General features: G+C 37.9%; 1 protein-coding gene across 1 annotated transcript in view; it reads left to right on the top strand.

Moving 5' to 3' along the window:
• Positions 1-27,363, top strand: part of LOC139945185 (uncharacterized) — a 48,817-nt gene that overhangs the window by 12,559 nt on the left and 8,895 nt on the right. Inside the window, exons 10-47 of the mRNA XM_071942475.1 lie at positions 303-450; positions 999-1,215; positions 1,600-1,783; positions 2,399-2,698; positions 3,711-4,077; positions 4,417-4,543; positions 4,965-5,129; positions 5,613-5,819; positions 6,471-6,745; positions 7,048-7,192; positions 7,354-7,572; positions 8,336-8,486; positions 9,132-9,409; positions 9,903-10,106; positions 10,450-10,588; positions 10,757-10,936; positions 11,357-11,475; positions 12,023-12,313; positions 12,453-12,618; positions 13,663-13,872; positions 14,165-14,376; positions 14,754-14,859; positions 15,269-15,385; positions 15,928-16,066; positions 16,527-16,707; positions 16,927-17,203; positions 17,609-17,798; positions 18,537-18,864; positions 19,188-19,307; positions 19,713-19,841; positions 20,317-20,436; positions 21,638-21,799; positions 22,490-22,633; positions 23,046-23,226; positions 24,093-24,243; positions 24,988-25,115; positions 25,370-25,509; positions 26,507-26,648. Coding sequence (XP_071798576.1) covers positions 303-450; positions 999-1,215; positions 1,600-1,783; positions 2,399-2,698; positions 3,711-4,077; positions 4,417-4,543; positions 4,965-5,129; positions 5,613-5,819; positions 6,471-6,745; positions 7,048-7,192; positions 7,354-7,572; positions 8,336-8,486; positions 9,132-9,409; positions 9,903-10,106; positions 10,450-10,588; positions 10,757-10,936; positions 11,357-11,475; positions 12,023-12,313; positions 12,453-12,618; positions 13,663-13,872; positions 14,165-14,376; positions 14,754-14,859; positions 15,269-15,385; positions 15,928-16,066; positions 16,527-16,707; positions 16,927-17,203; positions 17,609-17,798; positions 18,537-18,864; positions 19,188-19,307; positions 19,713-19,841; positions 20,317-20,436; positions 21,638-21,799; positions 22,490-22,633; positions 23,046-23,226; positions 24,093-24,243; positions 24,988-25,115; positions 25,370-25,509; positions 26,507-26,648 — 7,059 coding nt within the window. The remainder of the gene's footprint in view (positions 1-302; positions 451-998; positions 1,216-1,599; positions 1,784-2,398; positions 2,699-3,710; positions 4,078-4,416; positions 4,544-4,964; positions 5,130-5,612; positions 5,820-6,470; positions 6,746-7,047; positions 7,193-7,353; positions 7,573-8,335; positions 8,487-9,131; positions 9,410-9,902; positions 10,107-10,449; positions 10,589-10,756; positions 10,937-11,356; positions 11,476-12,022; positions 12,314-12,452; positions 12,619-13,662; positions 13,873-14,164; positions 14,377-14,753; positions 14,860-15,268; positions 15,386-15,927; positions 16,067-16,526; positions 16,708-16,926; positions 17,204-17,608; positions 17,799-18,536; positions 18,865-19,187; positions 19,308-19,712; positions 19,842-20,316; positions 20,437-21,637; positions 21,800-22,489; positions 22,634-23,045; positions 23,227-24,092; positions 24,244-24,987; positions 25,116-25,369; positions 25,510-26,506; positions 26,649-27,363) is intronic.

Below are 27,363 nucleotides of genomic sequence, written 5' to 3'. Positions count from 1 at the left end.
GGGAATCCGTAGTTGTTCAATAAATAACTATCATTTACTGTTACTAGTGTAAATATTATGTGGAATCCTATGAAAATACTGACAGATTTTTAAATACAACACACCGATAAAGAGTCATTAAAATGACTATAAAGAGTCATTAAAATGACTCTAATCGGTGTGTTGTATACCCCGTTTTGATATTTGTCTATGGGCGGGCGGGTTGTATTGTTAATATTTGTCACAGAAAGCTCAAATTAATCAAATAAAACACTAGAAACTCTTTGAAAATTTATACATAACATTAATTAACTTGGTCCTAGGAGCTACAACTAGCATATATGTAATCGGGACAGTGACGTCCTGCTCAGATGGGACCTACAACAATGACAATCCTGCGACTGACTTATCTAGATGTGATCGTAGTTTCACCATCAACTATAACTCATGGACACCCGCTACTGGAGATATGTAAGTTATTAGTCGAATTGTGAAGGTAAGCTTAGATATTCTTTAAAAACTAAAGCTTTTCTTTCTTGGGACCACACCGGGCACAATCAAAAGATATTGTGTTAAAGATCATTTGATGGACAAACTTTTTTTTTTTTTAAAGAAAGCTTGTATTCAAACTCAAGCACTAAAATCACACAAAGTAAATATATTTGCATTGTCATGTTGCTTTAGAAAGGGACATAGTATACTAAAAGTAGTGCCGCTCAAACACATACTGCTGCAATGCCCATGGCGAAAACATGCTTGAACGAAAAACTAAATTATAGATGTTAAAATTTGCATAGGGGATAAAGAATATTCATTTTTTTTACCCATATACACCAATGTGTTTATATAAGCACTGCATATTACCCAGTACTTGCCTGACTTTTTCTCCGGAGGGATTCAAACCCACGACCTTCGCAATTCTAGAGCAGTGTCATACCAAAAACTAAAATGGTGATATTATTTTTGTTTGGCTTCCATTAATTTGAAGATTTTTTGTCTTTTGAACTGAATTATTGCAGACTAAGGTATGACGTAACGACAGTCAGTGGAGGATACATGAAACTGTACGATAGGGATAACTCGAACGATATCATGACCCGGTACTACAAGGGCAGTACGACGTCAGGGTACTCAACTTTCACCTTTGACTTTGATGACCCCTACCACCACTGTGTAGATGTCATCAGCGGATGCCGAACTACTATGTTGCATGCTGGTGATGACGTCACTTCACAAGTAAGGTTATGTTTGTGTTTGTAGGATTACATTTTTTCATATTTGCAATGAAAGTCCATGTTTCCAATGCTAAGCTACAGCTAGTTGGTATGTATTTAAAGTGAATTATTTTGTTAAAATAATTGATGATATACCCTAGTGATATATTTAGCATAAGTAGGATTTGAAACTATGCATGGTGGAATTACGTTATTGGGAATGCTGTAACACCATGAACACCATGTAATGATATACTCTAAATGACTTGGGTGGTTCTGAAAAGAGAGTTGAAACCAACGGTTCCTTTCAGAACTACCCGAACTAATTTAGAGGTTATCATTACATGATGTTACCGCAAACCTTAATATATCAAAACAATTATGTACATTTGTCATTACTTAAAAGGTAGCAATTACGGTTACGTGGGAAGGCTGGGTCGACGACCTTTCTGGTATCAAGGAGTTTAACCTAGAAGTGAGAAAACTGTCAGGAAGCCATGGTGACCAGATGACGGAAATCTTAGACAGTCAGGCTGAAGTATATTCCGACACCGCTGAATCTGGACAGGAAATCACCCTACCTCATATCGGTACGTTTAAAACATAATAGCACAGTTTAGACTGTCACTGAAGCTTCAAGTTCGGCACTAGCCTGAATTATCCAAGTGGGGTTGGCCCCCTACTCCGTTTTACAAATCTCTTACGAACTTTGGTGGTTGTTTGAAGAACTATAGTTGTTCAAATACCTCAACGTTTTGATTATTATACTCTTATTATAGGTTTTAGGAGAATGTTGCACTCTATTGATAACCTGTCAAAAATACACTGTCAGCCATTTAAAAAGACATTTGTATAAAGTGAACGATTAATGGTAATCAGTTTAATTGAGCTTATGCCATAGAGCTATATATATTGATGTAAATAGCTCTATGGCTTATGGAGATTTTCTTTGTACCTATACAAAACTACTTGCAATATCTGACTTCAATAATAGTTTGGAAATGAACTAGTTAAACAAAATATCAATTAGGGCTTGGGGTTAATATTTTTAAATGGTTAACTTTAAGTGTAGGGGCACATTTCGCGAGGCCCACATTGTTAAACTGTAGTTTTCAAGAAGTTTTCTGAAACTGCAGGTAATTATTCAAAGCTAAATTAGAAACATTACAAGGATGATTTTTCTTCTGTACTTAATTAAACTAAAGGTGTCTACTCTATCGTCTTGACTGCGGTCGACAACGCTGGCAACTTTCGCCTGGCTCGACGTTTCGTCTTCCTTGATGATGACCCGAATGACGTCACCATACAGGATCACGACACATACCCACTGCGTGTTCTGTCTGCGACAACAGAAACCAACTATGAGTGGATCACTGCACTAGACGCGACTGGGGGAACTACCTCGGTGCTTCTGGACTGGGCGAGCCATTTCATTAACTTGCATCACCATAACCAGGGGTTGTTGAAACCAGTTGGTGACTGTGGAAGTGGTAGTATTGACGATGGTGAGTAGATTTAATTGAATTGAATTAAATTGCCAGGTATACAAAATAACTGTTAATATACTTGTGTATAAACAAAACTAACTTGAAATTACACCTTCTTTTCTGAGTAAACAGGTGTGAGTGGAAACTTTGATTACTAGTTGATTTTTGTTTTTATTAATTTGTCTTAAAAGTTGAAATAGCAAAATTTGCGAAAGTTTTCTCTGCACGCCATTATTAAAAAAGGAAGTATTTTCAAAACCAAAACGGTGTCACAAACTGTTGCATAGCCTACGAGCGGGGCAAACTAATTGTGTAAACATGCATCATTGTTTTTGTAAGGCAAATGGAGGTGAAATAATGTCGAGATGTCCACTGAGCTTATCTGGGTCTTGAGTTCATTTAATGTTATTTCAGTTATAGCCTTAATTAATAACCTTTCCCCCTTTCCCACACCCTTGATATTGTCCTTTTTGTTTCCATCTTCTTAACTCAACTTAACTTTAACTTAAATGCATTTATAAAGCGCTTTAACACTGTTTCAAAGCGCTGTACAGTCAAGAAAAACATTAAAATGCAGGATTAAAAAACATGAGCAGAAATAGCAACATGTTTTTTTTTTTCTTTTTTTTTTAAATACACAGCGGTTAAAAAAGTAGCAATTTAGTAAAAACCTTGCATTACAAACATTCATATTATACAGAATAAAATACAACAAAAAATAAGCGTCAACGGACCCAGAGTAAATCAACCCCACTATGCTGATAAATCAACCCCACTATACTTGAGGTCTAACCAGCAACCCTCCCATGTCGTCTCCCTATTCATTGTTCACCCCATGCTTTTTTTTCTGTGTGCCTTCTGACTCTCTCTCCTTTCATGTATTTAAACTTCACTGCAAAGATACCTATTCATGTTAGTTGCGTTGTCATTATCGTTCAAGAAAGACTCTGCGAGGTTCGAAAAGTCAGACCATTTACTAATTGTTTGCATTGACGTCTTCGCCTCTTTTTGCATGTTTTCCACTGAGCAGATTATGACCAGTTTTTTGGGAAGCGGGGCCGCGCAGCCATCCCAAATGCTCTCGGCATTACACAGTTCCGAGTCTTTCACGACATTGACCATCGGGGTGGCAGGTCAATCGTCAACGCGTCAGACGAAAATTCGGATCACTGGAGTAGTGAAGCGTTGAACACACAAGCAACTTATGACCTGACCTTGGTAGACGGTGATTCCATTCGCTTTTGGGTAGAGGCTCGAGACATCGCCGGCCACTTCGTGAGGGACACTGTGTTAGTTCATGCTGATTCTTCACCACCAATCATTGAAGATTTCTGGCTGGTTCGGGACGATACTGTGAATGTAGCTGTACATAACTCAGTCGACTTGGACGATTTGAGGTAAGATTTACTAACGCTTTGTAGGATTTTACTATATCATTAACTTTCATGAACTCGGATAAATAGTTGGATCTTTTAGTATTTACCTTTCCCGAAACATTATATTGTGTTAATGACGGTTTGAATATGTTTTCTTTGGTCTCTATTTGATATGGAGGAATGACCTATGAGCAGTTAAGTATGTTCTCAAAAGTATGCCGTCGAGTTGATTAAACTCATGTAACTGATGAATAATTTTGTATAATTTGCTCTTTGCTCAATGTTTGCGAATCTATTTCCTTCCCCCTGGTTCATTGAAGAAAAGTAAATTATTTTGCCAATTTGTTTATCTATTATTAGTGTGGAGTTTAGGACCTACGACATACACAGTGGGGTTCGAACCATCGAGTGGCGTCTATTTGACAACCACACTGGGAGCGAGGTTGAACACGGGAGTCAGACAATTGCTGCAGTCAAGGTTGACCAGGTAAATACTGGGTGCGTTCGATTTAGCTTCCCCGGGGCGACCCCGGTCTGCACCCGGTACGTTCGGATAGCTTTGACGTCATTCCAGGGGCTCACCCGGGTCAGCTCCAATTGCCCTGCTTGTGGAGTGGGTCACTTGGGGCTGGCCCAAGGTGCATGACGTCACCCACGAGAGGGGGAGTGATCGTTCGATTAGCTATCCTCGGGGGCTCACCCGAATGAGCACCGCGGGGTCGACACAGGGAAGCCAATTGAAAACACCCATATATATCATCTGCTCGCCTATATCAACAGTTTTGGTAAAGCTGTTAATGAAAGCCACTAAAACTTATCAATGGGTTGATGATTAAAACCACAAAACTTATCAAACTATAGTTCTGGTTATAAATACTTTACTTAGTTGGTGTTTGTTTTTCTCATAGGGTGACTGTGATCCAGTAACGTGTATGTGTGTCCCTGGCGGTGACTGCTACAATGTAGACTACGGGTTCAAACCAACATTCCACGTTGGTGTTCATGACTTTGACTATTACATTAGGCTGACGGTTACCAACCATGCGTTACTGGAGAGATCTAACACAATTAAGGTAGGATTTCGAAATAGTCTCTAGAAGGAACATTATTATGGTGTTTTGGTAAACTAAAATTAAGTTAATAGACTTGTGTGCTGCACTTAATGGACACGTTTGGTAGCTGTCAAAGACCAGATTTTCTCACTAGTTTCCTTTAATTTAGGCCCAAAATTGGTCATCGAAAATGCAAGAAACCCCCCCCCCCCAAAAAAAAAAAAAAACCACCCTTGTTGCACAACTTTGTGTGCTTTCGGATACACATTGAAAATGCTTCAGCTGAGGCCTTTTAATTTTATGAATTGAGTCGGAAATTATACCTTTTAGAAAAACTACGTTACTTCAGACGAAGCCGTTTCTCCCAATGTCTTCTATCAACAGCTCTCTATTGCTCGTAATACCAAGTAACTTTTAAAGCTAACAATTAGTTTGAGTAATAACCAAAAGTGTTCATGTGCCTTTAACTAAAAATCACACTTATCTGTAATTATCTGACTATAGATCACTGTGGATGAGTCGCCCCCTCAAACTGGCGTGGTGCATGATGGGATACGCGGGTCAGATGAGGTCGACTTCCAAGAGGGCAATGACCTCGCTGCGCACTGGGAAGGATTCTTTGACAGGGAGAGCGGGGTCAAGTTTTATGAGTATCTTTATGACGTCACATGCTGGGGTGAAGCTGACACGATACCTTCCATCAAAGACATGGTAAGCCAAAAAGAACCAAATCATAATTATATTGTTCAGTATTTTCTTAATTTGCTTAATAATTTTCACCTCTGTTAAACGCCTCGGGACCATTTTGTGGATAAGACAGCTAAATAAAAGCCGTTTATTATTATCAAGCTAAATATAAACAGAAACAGATAATCTGTGCTGACAACTTATATTAATATATTTTTATTTTTAGCAGGTGGGTTGAATGCCCTTAAAGACACTAGACACTATTGGTAATTATCAAAGACCAGTCTTCTCACATCTCAACATATGCATAAAATAACAAACCTGTGAAAATTTGAGCTCAATCGGTCATCGAAGTTGCGAGATAATAATGAAAGAAGACTACAACCTTATCACACAAAGTTGTGTGCTGTCAGATGCTTGAAAATCAAATTCTGAGGTCTCAAAATAAAAATCGTGGAAAATTTCTTCTTTCTCGAAAACTACGTTACTTCAGAGGGAGCCGTTTCTCACAATGTTTTATACTATCAACCTCTCCCCATTACTCGTTACCAAGTAAGCTTTATGCTTAAATAATTATTTTGAGTAATTACCAATTGTGTCCACTGCCTTTAATATTGAGATTAAACCAGTGAATTTACTTGTATTACGATTGACGATGACAACCCATTTACATAGATGACAAGAACTACCGTCACACATGCAAGTTGGACAGCGCCCTCACCAGGCATGTACTTCATCACAGTTATCGCCTACAACCGTGCCTTAGAGCCATCTGTTCCTATCTGTTCTGATGGTGTCATGATCGACACCAGCCCACCAGAGTTGTCTAATATCTCAATCAGTGATGCTCGAATGAGGCCGGGTCTTGCCAAAGACAACGAGGGGCGTGTGTGGTTTATCAATGAACATCGAATGAAGACTGAGCTACTGAATGTGTCTGACGTGTGCAGGTATTTATCAAAGTCGGGTCATTTTTGTTAGTATAAATAATATTTTTAAAAGCTGTAGTTTGGATTTTAAAGAGGATAGCTTGGTAAAGTAGTATTGTCTTTTCATTACTAAGAAAATCGAAACTCTATTTATATGTACAATACAAACCAGTTCTTGCTTTAACTTTGCACAACTTGGTGAAATCTTGTTTCAACATATCTTTTAGGAATGCAATTCCGAGTAAAGTTGATTTCTTTGAATTAGTTGGTGTACACAACAAAACTGTTGTTAATCAAAGACCACGTCTTTTCTTTGTTTTCAGGTCTAAAGCAACCGTAGTGAGCGATATAACGCTGTACCCAGGCCAAGAAATCCTAAATGATTCAGTCTCGGTTATTGGAGAAGACAATAGTTGTCAGTGGACATCTGGCATTCAAGAGAAGTTCTTTCTTCCTACACACAAACACGTAAGAAACACAAAAGTCAAAGATAAGCTACACTCTGTTGCAGACAGTGGTTGAAATTGATTTACAAATGAATTCAAAATGGTCGTCCAGTTTATTGTAAGTTTGTAGCCTTTTCGGCAAAAATGTTAACATAAATCAATTTTTTTTCTTTTTTTTTCCAGATAACCTTTTCTTGGTCGGGGAGTGATGCAGAGAGCTCCATTTACGACTACGAGATCGGTCTGAGCAGTGATCCATCCAATCCGACCTCTGACCTTGTGACCTTTATGTCGACATCCGGTCATGATCGTTTCGTGATGTATCATCCTCATATCAGCCAGGGGCGTGTTTTTTTTCTGGTCGTGAAAGCTGTCAACAAAGCACAATTGACTTATTCTAAGGTATGTACATGTATGGCTAAAAACGCATATGTTTCTTGGGGAAAAATTATTATTGACAAACTGGACAACAAATTTAGAGCATGGAACAGTAATTAAAGGCACTGGAAATGTTTGGTAATTATTCACAATTTATTAGCATACAAACTTACTTGGTAACGAGCAACGGACAGCTATTGATACGTAAAAGTATATAAGAAATGAGTATGAGAAACAACTCCCTCTGAAGTAACGTAGTTTTTGAGAAAGAGATAATTTTCCACTCAAATATTTGAGTTTGTGTGAAGCCTTTCTCGGGCACCTGAAAGCACACAAGAAAGCACACAATGTGTGCGACAAGGGTACTTTTAAATTTGTATTACTTTCTGGCAACCTCGAGGATGCCCAATTTAGCCCAAATATATACAGATTAGTTTTTTTTTTTTGGCATTTGGATACACCAAGTGAGAATCCTGTAGTCGAGACAATATTACCAAACGTGTCCAGTGCCTTTAAACAGCTCATGAAAAGATGCAGTGAAGAGCTACCCATTTCCCCTTTGACTCTTCGTGATCAATGGGTAGGGCAAGGGTTAGTTCTGACATAGACAAAATTATGCTTTAAGGCTGTCGGAACATAGGCGTGTAACCACTTACCAAGTAAGCATCAGTGTTAAATGATGTATGGAAAAATTTGTAATTTAGTTTCAGTTAACCAACTACTAACAAAGAACGAGTAGGACAGTTAGAATTGATGAGAATATTGTAATTCTTTTTCCCGATTGCAGTTTGTTGGACCTATCATCGTGGACACCACACCACCCATGTTTGTTGGCCGTATTCTGGTTCATTTAGACGGCGGGTATTTGGTGACTGAATGGGGTGACGACGGCTTTACGGACAGTGAGGATGCAGATCTTACATATCAAGTTTGCATTGGTAAGATAACAACACAGAGATCAATTCAATAAGTTGTTGTGGATGCCACGACGAAGGGCAAACCAGCTGGTTCTTCTGAAATCGTACAACTTATGCAGAAATTGTTGGTCTTTTTTATCATTTAAAAGTGGACACTATTGGTAATTACTCAAAATAATTATTATCATAAACGTTTCTTGATTATGATTAATGGGAAGAGGTTGATAGTGTAAAACATTGTGCGAAACAGCTCCCTCTGAGGTGACGTAGTTTTCGAGAAAGAAGTAGTTTTCCACGAGTTTGATTTTGAGACCTCAGGTTTAGAATTTGAGGTCTCGAAATCATGGCATCTGAAAGCACACAACTTCGCGTAACCATGGTGCGACAAGGGTGTTTTTTCTTCATTATCTCGCAACTTCGACGACCGATTGAGCTCAAATTTTCACAGGTCTGTTATTTTATGCATATGTCATGTATGTTGAGTTACACCAACTGTGAAGACTAGTCTTTGACAATTACCAATAGTGTCCAGTGTCTTTTTTAACAATGGAGCTTGACATTATTTATGTTTTGACTGACCTCTTAGGTAAATCTTTGTATTTGTTTACCGTATTCGATGTGTTAGATAGTTGGTACTAAAGACAAAATGTTTCAAATTCGTTTTAGGACATACTCGAGGTGGAACAGAGTTCGTCTCTTTTCGATCCAAGAAAGAATACGTCATCGGTCCCTGTGAATCCCAAACCTTCTGTGCTGCCTTCCTATTGGATGATCTAAGCTGGTATCTCCATGGTGATCATGAATACTACATCTCAGTCAAAGCTGAGAATAGCGCCGGACTATCGACAGTGGGAACCTCGTCTGTGTACAGGCATATCGTGCAGCTGCCATCCCAGGGAGTGGTGCTCGATGTTTCACCGTCTGGGGAAGAGGTTGATATTTGGGTATGTACTTTATTACCAAAACGTAAAGAAAGGGAAATGTATTTTGTTATTTGAAAATATCCCTCTTTTGTACATAGGAAACTGCACAGTAGAACAATCCAAGAGTCTCACTGGTAAACATTCAAGCATTTGGGTTTGCATGCCAGAAAAAATTGTTCCCGAAAAAGCTGCCGCACAAACTATCACATTGCTTGCTGGAGAAACCATTCACCAATTTACTGTTTTGACGAATATTCTTTAGCAGTCATTGACCTGACATGCCATAAGTTCGTATGACTTTTCATCTGAGTTAAATCCAAAAGACGAGCAGTGTATACTGTTCGAAACTTAGAGACCAAACCGGCTGTTCTCAGAGCCAACACTCCCCAAAAGAGATTTTACACATGGTTGTACCCACAAGTCTACTATTCATATTTTTATTTATAGTTACTCTTAAATTAAATCCATTACTAGCTTTGTCTTCCAACATGCAAGCTTGTATTTTTCTGAAAAGGTTGTCAAGGACGCCGACGTTCAGACGGATCAGTCAAGAATCTCTGCTCAGTGGTTCGGATTTGAACATCCCCATCTTGATATTAATTATGAAGTGGCTGTAGGAACAGGTGGACATGGTTCCTACGATGTCAGCAATGGCTTCATTGACGTCCGCAATGCAACGTCCTACCAGTTAGACGAACTTGATCTAACACCACTCGTGGTAAAACAATATCCTATCATTTAGTCAACTTTATCATTTTAGTCAACTTTGAGTGTTTGACAAATTTTGGTACAACTTCTGGACAGAAAAAAACATTATCCCGCCGTCATGGGCATTGAGAGTGTTGTACTTTTTGAGTGTTTGAAAAATCTTGGTCCAAATTTTTAGGATGGTTTTATAGTCTTATATCATTAATTGACCGTTTTATTAAACAAAAAATGACACAAATTGTACAACAACGCTGCCCTTACATTAATGCCACATACTAACATCGTCTAATTTTTGTACACACAATACACCTACCTATTGTAATAATGAACTTTCTCATGACTTTTTTTATTAGACTTATTACTTTACTGTCCGGGCAACATCTGAAACTGGAAGCGTCATCGTGACGTCAGACGGTATTAAGGTCATCCCAGAGGGACAAATACTAGAAGGGGCATTTATCAAAGATGGACTCGGATGTAATCCTGATAACAGTAAGATTATGAACTGTTTCTTTAATTGAATTAATTTATATTTAAGGCTGGGCTGCATTTGGCATTGTCCAAAATATAATGATAGTAATATATGAAACTAACTATTGTTTTAGGCTATCTGTGTTGGTTTTTATCTTCATAATTTTGCTGAAAATATTTCCTCTTCAGTAACTACGCCTCCTGGGTTATCCCATCACTCAACCGCCCCATCTCAACCCTGTGAGGATGACGTCACATACCAGCCCTCTACGTCTGGTATATCCGCCCGATGGAGCATCCCGGAGATGTTACGGCCCTTTGTAACCAATGTCTTATGGGCAGTGGAACAGGAGATTCTGACTAACAATGGTATTGTAAAGCCTTTCTGTATTTACACTCCGAAAACACAACTCCCCAAAAGGAGTTTTTTTTAATCACATAAAAAGCAAAGCAGTCTGGTAAGAAATATTTTAAATGAAGTGTTTATAACTTAAAACGTCGCAGCAATATAAAGATTGTATATTAATCGTCCAACAAAGTATGGAATAAACTTCTTATTAAACGTCTTATTTGTTGTTTTCTATTTGAAAGGCTGCAAATGTATTTGAAGTTCGCGTAGAGAAACATGTTAGTGTTAGTCAAATGTATAAATATCGTAACGATTTCAGATTTACATTACAGACATAAAATTCAATCAAAGAATGTACATTTTGTCGTGTTTGTTTTCCTTTGTTCATTGTGTAGTGCTGGTATATTATATCGATGCTTGGATTCCTTGGTTTTATTTAGATGAGGGCAATAGCTCATCTGAGTGGGTCACATTATTGGACTATCAAGATCTAGGAATGACCTTCAATCATGTGGATGCAAGCCTAGGGTTACATGACGGAGCACATCTGAGATCCAAGGTAATTAATACTCACAGGTTTGAGTCATTGTCATAAAGACCATTATCCCCACTTGTGGTACAACCCATCATTAATTAATACCACACCCACAAACTTTGGCTCAAATTGTCATCGATGTTGCAAGAAAACACTACATTAAGTCAAAACAATGGTTAACCGTGCCTTTCAGAATCCAGTAGTTCAAGAATAATGCTCTAGTTTGAATCTTGTCAAAAAAACAAACAAAATGTGCAAATAATTTTTTTTTCAAATGCTTTGCATTGGGTAATTTGTGATGATTTATTAAACCTGTTGCCAATTTTAGAAAATTTTATCCTTGATTTGTTTGGTCAAATTTTAAGGAATAGAATGAGAAGGATCTAATTACACAATAATTTGAGAACGATATTTGTTTCTAGAAGTAGAATTAAACCAATAATGTTGAACAAATAGGTTTGATTGGATTCAAATATCAAACAGAACATTGACAAATTGACACATTTTTTCCCGTTAATATAGACCAACAATATAGACCAACAAATAACCGTTCTGTTTGTGTTTGACACAGGTTCAATTCTGCCACGTGAGTGTCTGCTTTCAGCCAATAATAAGTGACGGGTTCTGGGTACTCTCCCAGCCTCCCTTGGTAGGTGACATCACCGTCAACGACATCGAGACGGATTCAACAAAGACAAATCTCCACGTGGTCTTCCAGCCATTTGAGCATGCATACATCGACAGTGATAGAAAGTTGGAGTGGATGGACTTCTACGAGTGGACTATTGCCGAGGATGGGGAACACAGTGCCGTGTTGAGTGAATGGAAACGCATTGATGATTTGAACATCATTGGCGAGACGGTATGTTTGAAACTCCCTTTTAAACATTTTGTTTAGACAACAACGTCTTTGGTAATAGAAAAGTGAAAACGCCAATATTTTGCTGTCAAGAAAATATTTCTTTATTCCATTTGTTATTTATTTTGTTCACTTTTAAAAGGCCCGATTCACTGCATCGTTGGATGGACAACTCGACCACGACACGTGTCTCCGTTTGGCTGTGAGAGGCTACAATAAAGCTGGGCTTTCCTCCATAGTTAGCACAGAGGTTGTGGATTGCGATGATGTGATGATTGTTAAACCGCATGTTGTCATCGACTCAGACCGTAAGTTTGGACCTAAACCATGGGGAGTGGGAACCAAATAACATGAATTTTCTATTTAGTTTGTCTTTTATCAATTGGTTTTACTATATTGAGGTAACACCTTGTGTGTATCTACTTGCCTGGGGTATAGTTTGTGGTTAAAGGACTGTCTTTCTTTATTCCACTACCGCGGAGTAGATTTATTGGATGTTCGGGAGACTTCTCAGTTCTGAAAAGAACTGTCCTGCTTCTTAACTTCTACCTGGGCGGAAGGTATTGAAAATCGGCTAGGTTGTCCTAGCCGATTTTCAACTTAAGCTGGTAGGATCGTACAACTGCACTACCGCGGAGTCAGTTCGACAAGGTTGCTGTTTGTTTGCTAATAGTGTATAATTGCATGGTATGTGTGGAAACAATATTTAAAAAAAAACTGAACTGAAGAACTGCACCCTTCCCTCTCGGGCACACGGCATTCCAGAAACCAAAGACCCAAAAAAGTATGAAACTATAGATAATTGATTGAAGCATTAGGAATTTCATAATTCTAAATAACAAAAGTTCGCTCCCACGTATACATTCTAAAAACCATTTAAAAAAAAATTGAGTAGGTACTCAGGACTGCCCCATCACACATACTTGTTTATACAATACGATTATACCCATATTCTGGGATTAGAACCATTTGTAATTACTCAAAATAATTGTAAGCATAAAACTGACTTGGTAATGAGCAATGGGGAGTTGTGAGTATAAAACAATGTGAGAAACGGCTCCCTCAGAAGTAACATAGGTAATTTCTCACCCAAATAATAAAAGACTTCAGCCTTTTATTATGCATCTCAAAACACACAAAGTAATGCAACAATGGTGTTTTTTCTTTCATTATTCTCTTGCACGATGACCAATTGAGCCCACTTTTTCACAGATTTGTTATTCTATGCTTATTTTGGGATACACCACGTGAGAACACTGGTCTTTGACGATTAACAAACGTGTCCAGTGTCTATAACAACAAGTAACAATTCAAAATAATTGAAATTCACAAATGTTTTACTATCTTCCTAGATGAAGTAACCTTAGAGCAGAATGCTGTGTGGCTTGAAGCCGATAAGAACTACATCTCATCAACGACCGTCTTATCAGCAGTCTGGCCTTCATTACGTCACAGGCACTACGTCTGGGCAGCAGTAAAAGACACAGGATCTGCCGGTGACTTAGACAATGGATTGAACTATCCATGTGAACATCCAATGGCAGAGGCTTGTGGAAACACTGGTAAAGGGAAACGGGTTTTTTAAATACTGAAATTGTAACTTAGTTTTTTTTTTATGCTGAGGAAAAACTGCGCTTTAAAAACTATCGGGAACCATACTTGCGATCATCCAATGACTGTAGGTTGTGGGAACACAGGTAAGGGGGACAGAATTTCGACCACCATTACTATTCAAACCGTGCTTACAGTTTAATGTAAATCTGTAGACATTGGGTTTACTCTTAGAAAGTACCCAAACCCTTTTAAGAAACCCTATATTTGAGCAGATTCTTGACTGAATGGTTCTTGCTTTAGATAAAGAGTTTGTGAATGTCTATGGTTTATCACTCGAGCACGGCGAACGTTACCGCATCTGCATCCACGCTGATGAAGTCACACTAGAGCATGAGAAATGGACGGAAACTCTGCCGTCAGTGTCCAGCTGTAGCGACGGTGTGGTCGTTGATACGACACCGCCGACACCCGGATCTGTCTGGATCGGCTGGGGCAATCATAACAACTACCAGGTAATGCGAGTTGTCATACGTCTTCTATTCTTTACATATTTGTTTTCCTTGGTGAGAAACTCTGTCAAAACTCTTGTACCATGGTTTTTGTGTCGTTGCCTGTTGAAAGGATCATTACAGAATTGGGTTTTGCTAACAAAGAATAGTTTTCTACTATCATCATCAAGAGTGTGCAAGTTTTATGTACTTATGGTCTTTAGAGTTTGTCTTGTTATCCCTTCTGTATTGTTCCTTTATAAAAACTTTGCAATTTAATTTTTTAAAGGGACATCTCCAGCTTAATAGGGTTCCAAACAAATGTTATGTTAAACTGATATGGATCTAATGTCGAAAAAGTTTTTCTGTGTATAAATGTCGTGTCTCTGTGTTTCTATTAGAGTTCGACTTCAGAGCTGGTTTTACAATGGGAGTCTTTTAGTGATGTTGAGGAACACGGCTTGGCACGCCATCATTCTGGAGTCAAATACTACGAGTATGCAATTGGTATGAATCTATTATGATATCCTTGTGGTTTACCGTTATGCCTATTGATGAGATCTCTGAAAAAAATTTTATGAGACATTTTTTTATTTATTTGTTTGAATTTGTTTCCAGAATTGTTTTTTGCTCAAGCTCCCGTCAGTAACCGCTTTATATAATCCACTATATATACATAAACTGAAAAATCTGTAGAAGTTTGAGATTGATCGACCATCTGGAACACAAGAAAATAGTGGAAAACCAATAACACACTTTGCAAGACATCTACTAAAAAGAAAAAATAATTAACAAGAAGGCTCACTGAGTGACAAACTCCAAACGGGAATTTAGTTTCATTTGTTTCTCCTATATATTTATTGCACCTTCAAGTAATGTGAAATTAAATGTTAATGACGGTTGTAAATGTTGACAGGATCAACGCCAGGTGGAAGCGACGTCATAGACTTCACCCGTGTCGGTATCGCCAACAGCATCATTATACACAGCTTGAGGTTACAGAATGGACACGTCTACTATGCAGTCATTAGAGGTAATAAACAACGTCTTCTGATATGTCACCGTTTTGGTTTATTTAATTGTGATTTGAAAAACATCACAGCTGACAAACATCACCTCGGACCAATTCAAGTCAAAACATGGAAAGTCTTCTTTGGGTCGTCTGCTTGTCGTGTTCACACGTGTGTTATGGTACAGTATGTGAACTTGCATGTAAAGTTGGTACGTAAGATTTGAGTGTGTGTGAACTGAATGTAAAGACCACTCTCTGGCGTTATTCATGAGCCTCGAAGTGTGACGTCAGATGTTCAGGTTAGGTAAAGCATAATACATGGTCACAAGTTTGGAGAAGCTCTTATCTAAGCTTGGAGTGGAACGTTACTTAAATATTATGTAACATCTACATTATTCTTGGATTCCAAAACGAACCCCATAACCCTCCAAATGACTGGTTGTTTAACAATAATCCCCACATATTCAATGCATTCAATGTTGTTTAAAACACCTGGGATAATTACCTTGAAGTATTCAAAAGTTGTTAAAGATAATTTATGACCATACTTTTCATTTTTTTAGCCACTGATTTCGTTGGTTTGTCTACAACATCAGCGTCTGACAAAATTATGATCGACACAACACCACCGATCGTGAGTGAAGTCTACACATTGGACGTTGGGGGCAGCTTCCTTCTGTCCAAAACATCTGTCTCACCAAAGTAAGTCTGTGAACAGAAAGCATTCTACAAGTTTTTTTATTGCGATCTGGTTTTCTTTTTCAAAGGACTGTTATAAAAAATTGAGGACAGGAATATTACAAACATTTACATTCCATTGATTGATTAACTTATTTGTTTCGGTTACAAAACAGATTACATGATTAGTAGTATTTCTAAAGAAGATAATGCTACAAACTAGATGCTCACAAAATGAAACATTTTGAAGTACAAGAAATAAAGAAGTCCACCATTTTGTTGAATTGAATAGCGCACACTAGCTACCATGTTCTCATTTCAAAGTAAACGGTTTTTAATGCCCAAAAGCGCCTAATCTGGAGAGGATTTGTCCCTTTAAAAGTCGTGCACTCTTTAAAAGTTACCAACGTTAAAAGAAAATGTTATTGTATACTTTCACAATTTGAAGTTATAACAAAATGAAAGTTTTGTTATTCAATCACAGTTGGGAGAATGTTTTTACCGACCAGGAAAGTGGAATCGCCTACTATGAGTGGGCAGTGGGTTCACATCCGGGTCATTCTGACGTCATGCCATTCACCAGAGAGGACTCAGAGTCTGGAGTCAATGACCCGTCACAACCTTTGACCCTTCATGAAGGTCACTCGTATTTCATTTCAATAAAGGTAAGCATTTATTGTATGCAGCACTTTAACGATTCTGATATGTCAGATTTACTTTAAAAAGATATTTCACATACATTAACATACAATAATGTCGTTCAGAAGAAGAAAAAGTTCATTGAGAAAAATTTCTTACTGCAAAGAAATGTCTGTTTTCAATATGAAACAAGAAGTTTTAACTCAATTTAACTTGTATAAACATTTTATTTATATCTATCTCAGGCCATCAACAATGTTGGGTTGATCACGTTAAAGGCGTTCGGTGCCTTCACGGTGGAAGAAAGCCCTCCAGTGGCCGGTCACGTCTTTGATGGAGATCCATCTCTCGCATCATCCAATCACAGAGATCAAGACTTCCAGGAGGACCGGAAGACAATAAGTGCATTCTGGGAAGGATTTCATGATCCACACAGCACGCTCATTGGTTATTCATGGAAAGCAGGGACGTGTAAAGGCTGCAGTGACGTCATACCTGAGCAGAATATCGGCATGGATACTGGTACAGAAAAATAAAAACCAAATATAGAATTTTTTTTTTTTTTTTTAAAGTGCTCCACTGAGAGCTTCATATGGGTCCAAGCAAAGTGAGTGATCACACTGTAGGTTGTTGAGTTCCATGACAAGAACATTGTTTGAAAGTTTCGTATTAAAATGCATCTTTGCTCATATTATATAACTATTTCTTACAAATCGCTTTGACTTTCTAAAGGTAAAGTCCAATCTTGGAACTTAAAGTGATTTGTGACTATCCCTAAAACCTAAAGCATACTTATTTTGTTGCGAATGCATAATATCTCCAACACATCAAACTGCGTGTAGTGAGTTAATTTGTCTTGTTAACGTACATGTTTTGCAATTGATACTGTTTGCGCAATAAACACTTTTGGAAACATTTCATTTTCAGAATGTAAAGCTAACAACCTGAACCTTGTACCTGGTTTAACATACTATGTGACTGTGACGGCCTGTAACGCTGCTGATCTGTGTACTTCAGTGACATCTGATGGGGTCCTGATTGATGATTCGCCCCCGTTGGTAGGTCGTGTCTATGATGGGAGCCCCGGTGATAGCGATTTCAGCTTTCAGTCGTCAAGGTTGGTTTCCTTCCCAAGTTTGATTTTGCTCGAAACCACAGTTATCAGTTAAAGTTCTTTAAAGCCATTGGACCCTTTCGGTACAGACACAAAAAAAAAGTTCACAGATTTACAAATAACTTACAGGGTTTACAGAAGGTAGTGGTGAAAGAATCCTCTTGAAAAACTATTCCATGAAATGCTTTACTTTTTGAGAAAACAGTAAAACAATTATCAATCCTCGACATCGAGAATTAGGGATTTATTTTAAACACATGTCATGACACGGCAAAACGTGCGGAAACAAGGGTGGGTTTTCCCGTTATTTTCTCCCGACTCCGACGTTCAATTGAGTCAAAATTTTCACAGGTTTGTTATTTTATATTGAAGTTGTGATACACGAAGTGTGGGCCTTGGACAATACTGTTTACAGAAAGGGTCCAATGGCTTCAAAGAAAAACAATCTGAACAAGTTAACACCGAGTTCCTAAAGATTCAATGATTGGATGTCATATTAAGGTCACACAACTTTTGCGGAGAAATGATGTACACTTTCGATGGGAAGAAAACAAAACAACCAAGCCCTATTTGTTGAGGTAAAATTACCTCATTTGACAATTTGTAAATGGACATTGTTCAAGTACGATTATTTCCTTTAGTAACAAATTATGTTGAGCTTACAAGAAACACGCTTTGCAAGTTTATTAAAGGCAATATTTCGGGTTGCCTTTATTTTTGTTCGTATTGCTCGTTTTACAGGAGGCAGCTCTCTGCACATTGGTGGGGTTTCCATGATCCCCATTCCAGCCTATCATACTATGAATGGCGAGCTGGTACCACACCAGGCTCGGCTGATATCCTTTCATCAACACGTATTGAGCTGTCACAATCTGCCCTGATGTTCCTGTCGGAGTCAGATCAGATGCTAGACAACACTGATATCTACATCACAGTCCGTGCTTATAATGGGCTTGGTAGGTGGAGTGAGGCTACATCCAATGGGTTCCGTGCAGATTCAAGCCGACCTCAAGTGATTCAGGAACCAACCATTGACGGAACATTCGGAGTAGCTGTCACAAACACTCAGGTAAATCTCATGTTATCAACAATTCTTTATACCAGAATGGCTTTTGAATCAATATTTGAGTTGGGTCTTTTTAGTTTCATCGAATAAGGTCAAATCAACAAGCGTTTTGACAATTATATTCGTTTCAATTTAACTTGTCAAAGTAAAATTGTTTTGTAACGATACATATACATTGCGAAAATGAGAACAGCAAGTCTTGACATTCAAATAATTTTCTTTTAATTAAACCCTTAAAAATGAGCAAGAAATCGTTCATTAGATCTTTGAGCTTTGTAACTTAATTACTTGTATATTTTTTTGATGAATAATATTGTTATGTTTAGGTTCTTTGTGACGTCATTCGATTCTCCTGGAAGTTCGATGACCCAGAGAGCGGCATAAAGGAACAGTTTGTGTCAGTGAGCACACATCATAATGGAGATTTTAATATTCCAGCATTAAAGGTAATAACTTTGAACACAAAGTCATTGCGCTGGGCAGAAGTAACATTGAGATAGATACATTAAAGGAACACGTTGCCTTAGATCGGTCGAGTTGGTCTTTGAAAAGCGTTTGACTCCATAAAATGGCTAACCGTGTAAGTTCTCAACGTAAGACACAAAGGAAAATCGTGCAATTTTGCGGCATGTTTGTGTGGATCATTATACTCTATACTTTAAAATTATCCTTCTAACCATATGCATTTCATAACAAACAGTTCCAAACGCTTTCAAAGACTAACTCGCCTGATCCTAGACCAAGTGTTCCTTTAATTCTTGCAAATTTGTAGGTTGAGTATAATTGCTCATATAAAAAACATACCTCGTTGGTCTTTGTTTCGAATTAAAAACGTATTTCATTTTTTACAGGTTGCTGGAAGTGAAGTAGACCACACCTTCACCAATTTGACCTTACATGACGGAAGCCACTACGTCATCACAGTGGTAGCATGTAATCATGCCGGACTCTGCGCTGAAGCAAAGTCAGCAGAATTTCTCGTAAGTTTGAATAATCAGTTTTACAAGTCACAATTTAAACCATGTGCATTAGCCTTGTTGATGGTGCACACAGCAGTATTGTAAGGCTTGGGCTTGGACATGCTGGTCTTGGTCGTGGTCTTAGTCTCGGGTGTAGCGGTCTTGACTACAACACTGGCACACAGTACCAAGGAAGAAGCATATTGGCACTATAACAGTTAAAATATCTAGAAATATAGGTATAATGAATCTGTTAAAAAATTTCCTTCCCTGATAGCATAATTACTGACCTTGTACAACTCTTTTATTTTACCTTATCTTTATTAGGCTAGTGCTCTATAAACCGCTAGGCCACGACACACCATATGTTTAATAATATTTTCCTCTGAGCATTAGTAAATGTCTACCTTACCATTTTAAGTACTATTTATCTGACAGCCTTTAAAAAAAATCATGTTTTCAAAGGGTTATGACTATATCTCTATCACTTGTACAGGTCGACAGTAGCTCCCCCAACGTGGGAACATTTGCAGTTCGAACAGGGAGTTCAGCTGAACTAGAACATCGTCGCATAATTTGGATAACTCCAACCGGGACAGAATCAACTGGTCCCACAGTAGGTTCTATCAATTCATTTAGGATATAATTAATTTGTCGAGCTAACTTTTTATATAATCAACACCAGCTGGAATTTTACTTATAAAACAATGATGTTTGTTTAATGTATTTATATTCGTTTGTTTGCTTGTTTTTGTGTTTGTTTGCTTGCTTGTTTAGATGATATTTCCATCAGGGGAACTCAGCAAACTCCCACAAGGGGATATAAATACCAAGCTGGCAACAGCCATCTCTCTCTCGCATACAAGCATGGGTTTAAAGGCAGTAGACACTATTGGTACTTACTCAAAATAATTATTAGCATAAAACCTTACTTGGTAGCGAGTAATGGGGAGAGGTTGGTAGTATAAAACATTGCGAGAAACGGCTCCCTCTGAAGTGGTGAAGTTTTCGAGAAAGAAGTAATTTTCCACGAATTTGATTTCGAGACCTCAAGTTTAGAACTTGAGGTCTCGAAATCAACCATCTATAAAACGCACACAACTTCGTGTGACAAGGGTGTTTTTTCTTTCATAGTTATCTCATAACTCCGATGACCAATCGAGCTCAAATTTTCACAGGTTTGTTATTTTATGCATATGTTGAGGTACACCAAGTGAGAAGACTGGTCTTTGACATTTACCAATAGTGTCCACTGGCTTTAAAGTCTATGATTATGAATTACACAAATCAATCAGTTGTGGTTAAATAAGTAGACGACAACAATTATTCTAGTCATTGTGAAATCAGATACGAACTCATAACCTTTCAATTGCAAGTTAGTCTTCTGAGAACACGTTGACACTTTGAAGTAAAGTGGATAAAAGAAAGAACATGATTCTTTTCAATCACCCTTTAGTTACGTAGAACATGATGTGTAAAAGTAAACATTCTAAACAAATGTTTATAAAAAATATCCTTGTGGTATTGAGGTTTGTACCGATCTGTTGTTGGTTTTATTTATATAATTTTTTTGACACATGAAACAGTTAAAATTTATAAGGCGCTATTCCATCAAGACCATAGCGCACTAGAAAGAAATTAACATTGTAAAAGGGTGAGTCTTAAGGATTTTACGAAAAGCAGATAGAGTATTAGATTCCCTAATGGCAGTTTGGAGATTGTTCCAAATCATTGGCCCAGCCACACTGAAATCCTTTTGACCTAGAACTTCATACATTTTCCAGTTACACTTCATGCTTATGTTATTTTTCCGGAAGCCTCCACGATATCACTCTGGTTGGATGACATGGTTACAGGATCCGCTTACCTCCACTGGATCCCTCGCCCTTGCTTGGGTTGGGTTTGCTGACTTACACTCCGGCATCAGTCATTACTTTGTCTCTGTTGGAAGAACGTACGGTGGCTCAGAACTCACATCAGTAAGTATAAATAGTATAAACTTTGTATACTTATTGAGCTGGTGTCCGTCACTCAGTGACGCCCTAATAGGCGCTCCAACATTCAGTATTTACCGGCAAGGTATGTTATTTCTCGTTTAAATTAAGGGACATACTCATTTTACGTAGCGCCATAGGTTTGATGCATGTTCCAATCAAAAAAGGAACATCTGGGGCAAACCACTTCTCTTTACGACGAGGCACTTTTTTTTTGTGCGTTATACACAGCAAACGTGTAAAAACTTGTATTTATTTCGGTACCAACTTATACGCGCACTTGACACCTTTGGTATTGTCAAAGACCAGTATTCTCACTTGGTGTATCCCACAGGCATTGTATCCCAACATGCATAAAATAACAAGCCTTTGAAAGTTTGGGCTCAAAAGGTCATCGACAAATATTATGAAAGAACTGCTGTACACATTTTGTGTGCTTTCAGGTAGAAATAAGAGGCCTGGGCCGAAGTCTTCTAGTATTTTAGTTAGAAAAAGCCTCTTTCTACAAAACTACGTTACTTTCGGTTGGAGTCTTTTCTCAAAATGTGTTATACTATCAACAACTCTCCGTTGCTCGTTATCAAGTACATTGTTATGTTAATTGAATAATAGCCAAGCGTGTACAGTGCCTTAAATTTAAACTTAAGTTTGGCTAACATATTGTTTCTGTTTTAGAGTGGACCAGTTCGTGTGAGCCACAGCAGTGATGGAATGTCGTCAGATGAAGGTATTGCACAAACAGCAATTATACCAGTAGAGGGCAGTATAACTGATTCCATCAATCACTACCTTTATGTGTCTCTATGGGCTGTAAATGGGGTAAGTCTAAAACTAGACTACTAGTTTTTAACCACTAAAAGTGCAACATAACTTTAAAGATACATGTAAGTGTTCCTTCTCTTTAAAGCTCCACATAATCTAGTTTAAAATACTTAAAAACGTACGCAGTCAGTTTCCCTGGAGGTTCATTTATCCTCATAGTTCAATGAGAAATGAGTATGACTATATTATACCTTAATGGTGCAAATGTTGAGGACTGTCAATAAGAGATTGCCAAAGATGTTCATACTCACAAAGTTAAGTGACGGTAACTTTTTTTACCATGCCACTGTTTGCGTATTATTGCTAGATCTTGATTTCTTTACTTGGACTCAATGTCAAAAATATTAGTTGTGTTTCATCACAACTTCATTTCTTCTTTCTTGTTTTCTTCATGATTTCATTTTTGAAGGTTGGCCTACCAAGCAGTCGCCACCATTCGACATTTGAAATTTCTGAAACATCACCCGATGAGGGCGCACTAGTCCTGTTACGTCGTTGCCAATCTGCAACATGTGAGGGTCACTGCACTTGTGCGCCCGTTCATCTAACCTGTTCTACAGCACAAGGGCAATGTAGGGATTTAACAAGAGGTAAATCGACATGAAACTTAAAGGAACACGTTGCCTTGGATCGGACGAGTTGGTCTTTGAAAAGCCTTTGCAACCGTTTTTTATAAAATGCATATGGGTAGAAAGCTGTTGTAAAAGTAGAATACAATGATCCACACACACATGCCTCGAAATTGCGTGGTTTTCTTTCTACCTCGTCGACTAACACGTCAGCCATTTATGGGGGTCAAAATTTTGACTCCCATAAATGGCCGACCATGTTAGTTCGCACAGTAGAAGGAAAACCACGCAATTTCGAGGCAAACTTGTGTGGATCATTGTATTCTACTTTTAAAACATCTTTCCAACCATATGCATTTTTTAAAAAACGGTTACAGACGCTTTTGTTTTGACCAACTCGTCCGATCCAAGGCAACGTGTTCCTTTAAGCTCAGCCAAACTTAACAGTACAGTTTCAAAATTTGTCATAAAATTATCCGTCAAAAATTATGCACTAACCTTAAGGTTGGTGAAAACAAAAATTAAAAACACTTTGCTGTTTGACAGCGTGCGTCAAAATGACAGTACCTTAGAATCGTGTGTGGGAGTTTGCATTGTTATAAGCTAAGCTCCAAGCTGCAATAAATGCGGCTAATACAAAACGGAGCTCCAAAATGACGTAATATTAGTGATGACGTATCCCTCTAAAAAGCGCCTGAGAATTATATTAAACAAACAAAATTGTGTTAACTCACGTGTGAGCGTGAACTCAATTTCCTTAATGATTACAAGCATTTGAAACAACATTTCAGCAAAGATCAATCGTTGCCGTTTTCGTTAAAGGGGGTCTTTAATAAGACAAAACCGTCCATTAAATCATTGTTTTTCTCTTTGTGTTATCCATGAAGACAACCCTAATACCGAGATCGAGGTCCTAGACGTTATCGATCTGAACTTTGTCGATATCAATAACTTGATTGATATTGATGGCACTCCAACTCAGTATATGATGGCTGCTGCATGGCGGGTCAGTCAGCTGAAAGGACTAAGTATCAATTGGTAAGTCTGGGTATTTCTGATTGGTCGATAAAAGGAGTAACAAAGAAATCTGTTTGCCAAACAAAATATCGTTCCATCAAGTAAATAATACCTTATCATATTTCAGAGTAGAGTCTGGTCCCACAATCAGGACATATAGTCACTAGGGACCAATTTCACAGGGCTGTTTAAGCACAAAAGGTGGCTAAGCAAAAAAAAAACACATTATGCTTACCAGAATAGGGTTACCAGTCAAAATACTTTGTCACATGCACCATTTGTGACTTGTGTTCTGCTCATTTCTGCTAAGCAGAAATTTGCTAAGGAATTATTTTCTGCTTATTTCTAAGCAGCACTGTGAAATTGGGCCCAGTCCTTCGAAGCCTGACTGTCAAGGATTGGCAATCGTAAGGAACTTTAACATTAGTGCTCCACTATTTTAATTTGTTTTCTTAATTAACCATTAATAACTGCACCATAATAACACCAAAGGACACTGCAACGAAATATCAAGAAGATATGAAGACTTTTATTTAAAAAAAAAGATGACAAAGGAATGAATGTTTTAAGTTCTGGAAGAAGGGGAACATTTATACAATCGGGGAGGGACAGAAACTCAATCCACATACAAGGCTTTGAGCTGGGATCACAGTAGTTAGAAACACGAAATAAACAACTGAGCCAAACTGGAGTTCTCCAATTCTACCACAGATGTTTTCGAATAGAACAATAATCCGGAATCGTTTTATTCTAATTTTGTTGAAGGTATGAATGGAGTATTGGGGACGACTCGTCATCAGATGTTGAACCTACAGGGGTATTCGATTCAGCCAATGAAAGGGTTTGGTTTGACATTGGACAGGAAAATCACACTATCTTTACGCTCGATAAAGGTACATAGAGGAAGATGCAAGAGAATTATGAACGAAAAAACACCCTTGTTGCTTTACGTAATAAAAGGTTTGAGTTGTATTATTGTCTTTTATTATTTGAGTAAGAAATAATATCTTTCTCAAAAGCTACATTACTTCAAAGGGAACCTTAGTTCTTGGTGAAATCGACCCCAGATCCCTCTACTGATGTGCCATGAGCATCTCAACATGGTTATAAGCAGTGCATTATAAATGTTTACTGTTTATTGTTTCAGCCCGGATTCTGAAAGCTGGATTGAGGTATCATTTTTACATCCGGGCCTGGTACAGTGACACCTCGTACGCCGTGTTTAGATCAGATGGTGTTACGCCAGATATCAAGGCTCCAGAAATCTCAAAAGTCAGAGGAACAAAGGTAAGCTTGGCAAAAGAGTTTAGTTTTTTTAACTTGCAAGTATTTTTGTCTCCTTTTTATGATTCATCTTTATGTCTTCAATGATCGAACTTTGATCGAGAATATTGATGCTAGGAAGACGGGTAGATAGCTTTGATTTTTTAAAGGGATTACATACTTGTTTTGTTTTGCTAACAAAACAGTCGCTGGCAGTGTAAGCACTTTTTGCAATCCACCATATACATAATCTGAAAACCCTGTAGAAGTTTGAGATCGTTCGGCCGTCTGGGTAACGAGAAGATAGTAAAGACCCGATTTCAGGTTGTGCAAAACATCGATTGAAAAACAATTAATAACACGCTCATTGAGCTTTTAACTCCAAACGGGAACTTAGTTTTATTTATTACTCATCACATCTGACATTTCAGACAGAAATATTTCAAGGGTGTTTTCTACTATAATCATTACACCGTGAAAATTTTGTGTAAATCAGTGATCTTAGACGTTTTATTTTACCAGTTCTGTTATTATTCATCCTTATGTCTTCAATGACGTAGACTTTTTAATCTTGATGCTTGGAAGAGTGGTTCTTAAAGTGTTAAATTTGATATATTATGTGAATTTAATGTTAAAGGCAGTGGACACTATTGGTAATTGTCAAAGACTAGCCTTCACAGTTGGTGTACCTCAACATATGTAAAAAATAACAAACCAGTGAAAATGTGAGCTCAATCGGTCATCGAACTTGAGAGATAATTATGAAAAAAACACCCTTGTCACACGAAGTTGTGTCCGTTTAGATGGTAGATTTCGAGACTTCAAGTTCTAAATCTGAGGTCTCGAAATCAAATTCGTGGAAAATTACTTCTTTCTCGAAAACTATGGCACTTCAGAGAGAGCTGTTTCGCACAATGTTTTATACCATCAACCTCTCCCCATTACCCGTCACCAAGAAAGGTTTTCTGCCAATAATTTTTTTGAGTAATTACCAATAGTGTCCACTGCCTTTAACTTTCAGATAAAGGATCTAGCAACCGAACAGTCTACGGAGGATACCGACTATCTCAATGATACTGATACTATGTACGTCTCTTGGGAGGGAGTGTTTCGAGACGACGAGATATCACACTATGAGGTATCGCTCGGCACATTCAAAGGAGGTAAAACTATTAAGACAAATTAGTAGAAGCTGGTTCATAGTTCATAGTTCATAGTTCAATTTATTTTCACTCAATCATTGAAAAGGACAAAATTTAACATAACAGGAGAAGACAAACTTAATTATAGATTAAGTGGGAGGTCTCCTAAAGGCAAGCTTGTTAAATGGAGACCCCCGTCAAAATCAGAATAATGACTAATACAATCAAACAAGGTATTTCAGTAAGAGGACCGTTCTAAGGTTTTTTTTTTTTAGATAAGGGCTCTTGCATTTTCTTTGAATCCTTCAAAAGAATGTTTCTGAAATTTGTCTGGCCTGTTTGTGCTCTGAATCAATAATTTTTATTCGCATCCTCTGTCAGAGATCAAGAGATTTGCCAAAAAAAATGAAATGATCTTTGTTCGTGCAAATCAAATTTATTAGTAAATTACAAAATAGTGCAGCTCGTTTAATATGTTCCACACCCTTGAGAGAACATAGTACCCCATCACTTTAGGAAACGAATCCATTTTAAAATTTACCTTCTAGTTTAAAATGCTTGAACAAAACTACACCTCAATATAATATTTCCACTTTACTGTCACATTACACTCCTCCACGATTTCTTCGGTCCACATACACTTGACATCACTCGCTTTAATTTTCCCCGAGCAAGCAAAGTTCTAGGTCAAGAAGCTTTCAGTGTGGCTGGGCCCTCGATTTGGAACAATCTCCTT

This window comes from Asterias amurensis, chromosome 12, assembly GCF_032118995.1.
Source record: "Asterias amurensis chromosome 12, ASM3211899v1".
NCBI lineage: Eukaryota > Metazoa > Echinodermata > Asteroidea > Forcipulatida > Asteriidae > Asterias > Asterias amurensis.
Note: the sequence above shows the minus strand (reverse complement) of the source record. Positions and strands in the feature narration are given on the sequence as shown.